We start from the raw sequence: 8,670 nt of genomic DNA, 5'->3' as shown, positions 1-8,670 counted from the left end.
CCAGCGTGGCCCAGATGGTCTGTTTGCCGAAACGGCTCACTTTGGGGAGCGTGGGCAAGTCACACAGTTCATTCCAGTACAAGCGTAGCGTCCGCCCTTTTGTGGGTGTGGCTCCAGAGTCCTTGGCAGCTGTCATTGGGCAGGGAGGGGGAGGGGGAGGGGGAAGTGGTGGAGGAGGCGGGGCCGTAGGGTTAGCCCAACCCACCGGTGATGCAAACACTTCTGAGGCCACGTCCCCGTCCTCATTGCTGTCCAGTCCTGGATCTTCGTCTTCCCAAAGGTCAGAGAAGTCCAGGGTGTTTAATCTGAGATGGGGGGTGCTTTTCAGAAGGACGTCCCAGGATTCATCGAGGCTCGCCTTGTAGGAGGGGCTTGAACACCCTGATGCGTAAGACTCCCCACCCTTTGTGCAAGGCCAGCACGTAGATCCTTGTTTCATTGTTTATCACAGAGCTCCTCAAACACACTGCCTTCCACACTGCAGCCCAGCACTCTAATTACTGAGCTTCTCAAACGCACTGCCTTCCACACTGCAGCCCGGCTCTCTAACCACTGAGCTACTCAAACACACTGCCTTCCACACTGCAGCCCAGCGCTTTCTCTAACCACTGAGCTCCTCAAACACACTGCCTTCCACACTGCAGCCCGGCCCTCTAACCACTGAGCTACTCAAACACACTGCCTTCCACACTGCAGCCCAGCGCTTTCTCTAACCACTGAGCTACTCAAACACACTGCCTTCCACACTGCAGCCCAGCACTCTAATTACTGAGCTCCTCAAACACACTGCCTTCCACACTGCAACCCGGCCCTCTAACCACTGAGCTACTCAAACTTCCACACTGCCTTCTCAAACACACAGCCTTCCCACTGCAGCCCAGCACTCTAACCACTGAGCTACTCAAACACACTGCCTTCCACACTGCAGCCCAGCGCTTTCTCTAACCACTGAGCTACTCAAACACACTGCCTTCCACACTGCAGCCCAGCGCTTTCTCTAACCACTGAGCTACTCAAACCCACTGCCTTCCACACTGCAGCCCAGCGCTTTCTAACTAACACTGAGCTACTCAAACACACTGCCTTCCACACTGCAGCCCAGCGCTTTCTCTAACCACTGAGCTACTCAAACACACTGCCTTCCACACTGCAGCCCAGCACTTTCTCTAACCACTGAGCTACTCAAACCCACTGCCTTCCACACTGCAGCCCAGCACTTTCTCTAACCACTGAGCTACTCAAACACACTGCCTTCCACACTGCAGCCCAGCACTTTCTCTAACCACTGAGCTACTCAAGCACACTGCCTTCCACACTGCAGCCCAGCATTGCATCTAATCTCTGAGCTACTCAAACACACTGCCTTCCACACTGCAGCCCCACTCTAACCACTGAGCTACTCAAACACACTGCCTTCCACACTGCAGCCCAGCACTGCATCTAATCTCTGAGCTATCTCTTTCTTTCTTCCTTTCTTCCTTTCTTTCTTTCTTTCTTTAATAAGAGTTACTGAAACCCCCACCTTTCTGCCAGAAATGAATCTCGTAGTTTGAATCTGAAAATCTGCTCCAATCCAACTCTGGTACAGTTTATTCCACAAATCTTTTCTGTCTTGTAGTTCAACCTGTTGGTTTTAGGACAAGGACTAGATCTCAATTACTGAAGCTCTTTCAACCCTCAGTCTTAGGATTCCCAGGCAGATGCAAAGGTATTCCTTTCTGCACAGCACAGACAAACAGGCACACAGACTCTGTACTAGAGAGACTGAACTCTGCCGGAGCTTCGATAGGGACCCTCCCTTCCATCCCAGGAGATAAACCCTGCCTATGTTTGTTTGCGAACATGATCAGATAAGTGTTTCAGTTCCTAACAATCAGTTAATTTGGTAAAAACATTAAATAAAATTAAATCAAGTTACATTTTGGCATTAACTGGTCTTACATTATAGGGGACTTGGCACACCAAGATATTTACTAAGTCAACTGAGAAAAAGTTGCTCGCTCATAAGAATATAGGAACATTTAAGAACAAGAGGAGGCAATTCAGCCAATGAATGTTGGTCCAAGTTGTTGGTTGATCCCCCAAAAAACTGTGATTCTGCCTCAACAACATAGGCAGCCCATTCCAACCCCTCACCTCTCTCTGTGAGGAAGTGTCTTCTAACTGGTTTCCATAAAAGGTTTTCCACTTTTTATTGTATTCTTAGAGAAGCAGCAAATGAAGGTAGATTGTCGACTTTCAGCTCTAAAAATGTTATTTTCCATTGCCAGGTCAATTAACAGCCTTATCTTCTGTATAAACCACATCTCTATAGTCTGCCAGCGGAAAGGGTGTACAGAGCAGCAAATAGTCCAATGGGACTTCACTATCAGACAGTCCAATCTGGAGTTCGTTGGAGAATGCTCACAATGACCCGATCAAAGGCAGTGCTGGCAGCCTCGAGTGTTCTGAGAATCCATAGGGAACGACTCGAGGAGTTTCAATGGTTTGTTATTCATCCCTGCACATTTAACATGATGAGGAATCCAGATAGCAAACCTATGACGAGAAGCCCTACCACATGATAGAGTAAATGTTAATAGTAATGATAATGTTAATTATGTTTTTAGCTTTTTATGATGGGAGCAATAATTGAGAGCGGTTCTTATTGAAATCTCTCCAACATTGTGTTGATATTTGTTGTTTCGTTCTTTCCCCCCAATTTCAAATGACAATATGATCCATAACCGTTAAACACACAGTGCTAAATTTCAATAGCTAATGTTTAGACTAGAAGTCTCTCAATTCAGTCAGAAAACCCATGCGATGGATTATAGATTATTTATTAAAACATACAGTAGTAAACATTATACATATTTTACACTACATTCTTTGGCCTCGCCTTTCAAGGGACCGCTGCCCATGAATTAGCTTGCAGATAAGTGGAGACAGTAGAGAAGCCATGGGCAGGGGGGCAAGACAACTATGGCGCACAGCGGGGGCGTGATAGATTGAGGCGAGATAGAAATCCTTTCCTTGCAGTGGACGTATTGTTTATCGATGGAAGAATAAGGCAGCTGCTCTTCGACTAACGATTTAGAAGTGCCTAAAATATGCTTGATGTTTATGCGATTTGAGTCGCCTGGCAAAACCATCGCTATGTCTAATTGCCAAGAATGATACCACATTGCATTTTTGTGTAAATTACTAAAGTAACTTTTTTTTTCCAAGGATCCACAAAACAGTTTGACAAAACTGCACCGGTATTTGCACTCTTTAGCTATTTTTTAAAAGTCTAATTTCAGGGCAGCGTTTTCAACCCTAACAATCACTTTATCGCATTAAAACATATTATACCCCGTGGGTCGGCATCTATAGGTTTAAAAAGGTTTCAATAAAGAACTACAAAATAAACACATTACTCAGAGTTGCATTGATTGCAGCATTTTGTGAGCCCCTGAAAAAGCCACATGTAAGACAGATACAGGTTTCAGCCAATCAGAGTTTGTGCTGTACACTGCCAGTTAACGCATCACAATGGACACTCGTGACATCACACGTGTGAAACCAGGCCCCCTTTGACTTTCACTCTTTGTCAGTATTTTTACTGCTGGTGTCTCCCCAGATATATAACCCATCACTATAAACTCAAGCATCCAACTTCTCAATCTTCCAACAGCGAAGTGGGGTCAGAACATTGAATGCGGAAGTCAGTGACAGCCAAGAAAGAGAATGGGTAACAGCTTTCAAATCATTACCTGGTCATGGTCGTATTTAAAGGGAGACTTAGTTAATATTTCATTTTTTCACTGTGCAATAGCCTAATAGGTTAACCCTCTATCACTGTCTACTGTTGTTTTTGACTAGAGCGAGTTTCATCAGTATTCAAAGAATGTGCAAAACTGCCTTTGGCAAGAAATGCTGAAGGTGTTTAAATCTCAGAGAATTTTTAGTAACAATTAAGGAAGCTTTTCTGTTGTATTGTGCCACGAGGTTTTCATTTCATCCAGGCTTAGTCACTTATTAGGTTGTGTTAGTGCCATTCAAAAATCCAATAAACAATCCTATGGATTATTTGTTTTATAATTGTGTGTACATCACATCTTAAAATGGTAATCGCTGATCTATTTTTTCAAATCTGGCTTTTATACATGTACATGTAACAAAAGCAAAACCAAAATGGTTGTTAATATCTACAATACACACACCCAATGTTTATTTTAGAATTATGATTGTGTTGTTATCTATGATTATATATGCTGATGTCATAGTGAACCATGCTGCTATGAGTGGAAATGACGTCAGTACGGTGCAGTGGCATCATTGCTGTGAATGGAATGACATCACAACGCACGTTATAACCTTTTGAAACCTGATTGGCTGAGCGCTGGAAGACTTTATTATGTTTTTTTTTTTTTTTTTTTTTAATAAGACATTTCAAAAGGAAAAAAAATGCGTTGTGTTCAAATACTTACCGGTACTTTACCGTATGGTTTCATTAACATAACATTAATGCCACAGGAATGCGTCCTTCTATCACTGTATATACTACCATTCTCAGTGTATTATTTCAACCTGTGCTATTATAACCCAAAATGCATCAGCTAAACGAGGGATGATGACTATAACAACATAGGCTGCGTTCCTATATTCAACTCTCAAAATCGTTCCTAAACTCACCACTGCGAACTAGTGACGCGCAGCTTTGTCTCAACGCATCGACCCTCAGAGCTACTGAGCTGCTCAACAGCAAAACGGCAACACCCACAAACTAATGCAACATATTTAATAGATTTTGCAATATTCTTCTTAGATCCTGAAGCAAGCTCACTACAGGCTCCTGACAGGAAACACATCTTACAAGCAAGTTTGTGCACAGAAGAGCCAACTTCCTAACGTTCAGCTAAATGTGTTTGGAAGCAAACTGTGGATGTACTGTTAGGCTTTTGATGCCATGGTAACCACACACACCGATTTCTATTGAAATCTATGAATGTGTTTGTGATGCAATTTACTGTTCCTTTCTAGCCACACCTTCAGCCTTCATGGTATCAAGTCTACAGCTATTTATTCTTCTGTACTGTATATTGTACATCTAAAACTACCAATTGCAATTCATACCAAAATAAGGAATACATGATAGTTTTGTTGTCAGTGACACAGGTAACTGTTATCAGTAAGACTGTCCATGAAGTGTCTCTAATGACTGTGTATTTGCATAGTAGTTACTTAGTAAATACATGGGTACTTGCACATAATTACAATGTTATCATGCACAGTTACGATGAGATTAACGTGCAAGTCTTTTTGCACGATATATATAAGTACACAGTTGCATCAGAAAAGGATTAGGGTCAGGTTTGGAGTTTAGAGTTAGGGTTAGGGTTATATTGTGCAAAAAAGAGTACACATTAAGTACATTGTAACTAGGCATAATAAGATTGTAACTGTCTGTAAGCACACATGCATTTGCTAACTATGTACAGCAATCAGAGACACTTCATGGAAGGTGTTATCATATTATTTTCTTTCAGGTTTAAGAGTCAACAAGACATCAAGCAAGAGACAACAGACAGTGTGGATGAAGGGGGTGGGGCCCGTCGTTTCAAACGGAATCAGTACAAGAGAAGATCCACCAAGGTGGGTTCCTGGGTAAAAGAAATCTTGAACTCAGGGATGGATCTGGATAAAAGCGTCTGGTAAATAATAATAATAATAATAATAATAATAATAATAATAATAATAAATAATAACAATTTTCCATCAGGGCATTCTTCAATCTCATTTTCATTTTCTTTTCAATTTAAATGTGTCCCTAATTAAGTGATAAGTGGGCAATTGCTTCATTACACCCAGGAACTAGAGAGGGGATATCAGCGAGCTACCGCCCTCTGGAGGACAAAGGCCAGCCCTGCAGGTGTCCTGCCTGAACTCGCTGGGCATTTGGCCAGTAGGGTCCGCTGTACAGCAATAAGGCGAAACAGTTACTCGTGTCATTATAACAAGCCCCGTAAAACAATAACTCTTGAAAAATACCAAGTTTACTTATAAAACAATAACTTTGAAAAATACCAAGTTTACTTATCTCTCGCCATTTCTGTCCAAAATGTCTTGAAATATATATATATATTTTTTAAATCATTAAACCTTTTGTGATCACCCAGAAAAAGCCTTTTCGTTTTTGTACACTGCGGATCACAGTGGCACGCCCTAATTCCTGTATTCAAGTTTTGTCTTACATTTTTTCTGTACGTTCACTTTTTTTAAAAAATGAATTTCAGCGAACAAAACGAAAAGCCCACACTAGCTACAAACCTAAATTATTATTCTTTTCATAGATTTGAAAATGTAAGTGGTGCTGAGTTTATTTCAAATGCAATAATACTGAAGATACAATATAAATAAGAGGGCAGGGGCTGGGTGCCCACCGCAAGCGAACCTTGTCTCCTCTCAAGGAGGCAGGCAATCGTTTTAACCTTGTCTCCTCTCACCGACAGGACAGAATCTGTAACGGCGGCGCATCACACAACCAAGTCCGTAATATATAGCTCACGAGTATTGCGCACAAAATACATACGCTGCTAGCCCTCATGGATGAAGAATGCCACTCTTCATATGCATAATCTGGCAATGCAGGGAAGTTATGCATATGCTTTATCCCAACAAGCATTTAGCAATGATGAACCTAAATTATTAAATTTCAAATCAATAAACTTTTTCTTTTCTTTTCCCCCGTGTTCTTTCCCAGAAGAAAATCTTGGCATCTAAGAAGAAATACACCTCCGCTTTGAAAAGGATGCCTGATAACAACCGTGTCTATCGCAAGATCCGCCGCATGATCCGGAGACTGCTGTGGCCAGTTTCTGTCACGTCTTTCACCATCTTGATGTTCTGCTTGGCGCCATAGTCCTGGCTGTGAGAACCCCCTGAGACTGCCCTTCACAATTCCTGAATAAAACGTGCCTAACAACACACCAAGCAAAACACATTTGGAAGTAATTCATCCTTTGGTTTCATGTTAACTAGTCTGGTAACACCTAAAATGTCTCCAATTACTTTGCATTTACATAGTGACTACATCTGAGCGTGAATAGAATTATTATGTTATTATTCATAGTTACAATGTACTTAAGGTGTACATCTTTTTGCACAATACAGCCCTAACCCTAACTGATACAAATAAACTTACATATGTCATGCAAAAGATTTACATGTTAAGACACATTGTAACTATGTATAATAGCACTGTACTATATTTGTATGAGCTTAACATGCAGCCTACAGCACTCAGTATTCCCAGGTGGTCTCCCATCCAAGTACTAACCAATCCCACCATTGCTTTGCTTAAGCATTGCATGGTATGTTCAATTTGAAGAGCTTTTTGTCATCAGAGATGTTGCCTAAGGGTCACTACAAGGAAGTAGCTCTTCTTGACCCCCAACACTACTGATGTATAAGCACAGATGTGTGTACTAAGTAACCACTATGTATACACAAGGTAATTTGAGAGATACGACTGGCTGATTCCCTGGACTTCCTATTCAGGGAATCAGCATGATAGAATGGTTTCGAATTGAAAAGCAACTCATGCATAACACTATGAAGTTGAAACAGTGATACTGGATCTGACTCGCTTTTGAAATATAAAATGAGACACAGCTAACCCTGGAAACTGGCAGACCTTTTTTCATTTTTATTTCCAAAAGAAACAGTTTTGGTAACGCTTTTTCGAGAAGTGTCTCCAATTGCAGGTGTTTTCGATTCGCCTTGTTTGGTCTCAAATACTTAACCCTGCATCTCCGAGCTCAGTCGAAGGAGGAAACGTCTTTTGTGTTATCTAAGATCGTTCGTTCAGGAAACAAATCATAAAGACAGAACAGAAAGCTAAACTGAACCAAGATCGCTTCCCCTCATGACTCATTTCAATTAGCCTCCATTGAAGGCAGGCATCCAAAAAAGCGTTTTTTTTTTTTTAAATAGATAGTTAATCTACCAGGAATGTTGGTCTTTGTCATATTAGAGGAGGCAGTGTGGTCCAGTTGTTAAAGTCCAGGGCTCGTAACCAGAAGGTTACCTGTTCAAATACCACCTCTGCCACTGACTGACTCACTGTGTGTGTGACCCTAAGCAAGTCACTTCACCTCCTTGTGCTCCATCCTGCAGATGAGATGTAAAACAAACAAGGTCCTATTGGAAGTGACTCTGCAGCTGTTGATGCATACTAGTTCAATAGTCTCTCTGGATAAAAGCATCTGCTAAATGACTAATAATAATTCATGTATGTATATAAATAATGCTGAATGATTATTATGGAATGGGTTACCTAGTCATGTTGCTGAAGGAGACTCTTCTTCACACAAAGAGCGGTGAGGGGATGGAATGGGTTACCTAGTCATGTTGCTGAGGCTATTTTGGAGTTTGAACAAAAGCACCTGTATTGAGTCACCAGTGCTAAGCAACAAGACATGTGTTATGCTGTGGAGCACTGTCAAGAACAATGGATGCAGGAGGAGGTTTCTCAAGTTTCTAAGGTTAATCTGGCTCTTGCTATGACATCTGAAGGTTTCTTTAAACACACAAGGATACTTATCCAGAGAAAATAGCTGCTTAAATTCGTCCTAAACGATCAGGCGTCTGGGACCGACCTGTGGGAACAGGTAAGGGAACTGGCACATCAAATTCAGAACCACA

The 8,670-nt window shown here is 41.6% G+C and overlaps 1 protein-coding gene and 1 long non-coding RNA gene across 2 annotated transcripts in view; one reads left to right on the top strand and one right to left on the bottom strand.

Moving 5' to 3' along the window:
- The window catches only part of LOC121307370 (FH1/FH2 domain-containing protein 3-like), a 6,781-nt gene extending 6,255 nt beyond the window's left edge, over positions 1–526 (bottom strand). The window contains exon 1 of the mRNA XM_041239574.1: positions 1–526. This exon is cut by the window's left edge and continues 74 nt beyond it. Coding sequence (XP_041095508.1) covers positions 1–439 — 439 coding nt within the window. The 5' untranslated portion in view covers positions 440–526.
- Positions 527–3,504: 2,978 nt separating this feature from the next.
- On the top strand, positions 3,505–7,129 carry LOC121307435. The gene is made up of 3 exons (XR_005948334.1): positions 3,505–3,715; positions 5,514–5,678; positions 6,728–7,129. It is a non-coding gene; the product is annotated as an uncharacterized LOC121307435 (long non-coding RNA).
- Positions 7,130–8,670: the final 1,541 nt, after the last annotated feature.

The sequence above is a fragment of the Polyodon spathula genome, chromosome 55 (genome assembly GCF_017654505.1).
Source record: "Polyodon spathula isolate WHYD16114869_AA chromosome 55, ASM1765450v1, whole genome shotgun sequence".
Lineage (NCBI taxonomy): Eukaryota > Metazoa > Chordata > Actinopteri > Acipenseriformes > Polyodontidae > Polyodon > Polyodon spathula.
Note: the sequence above shows the minus strand (reverse complement) of the source record. Positions and strands in the feature narration are given on the sequence as shown.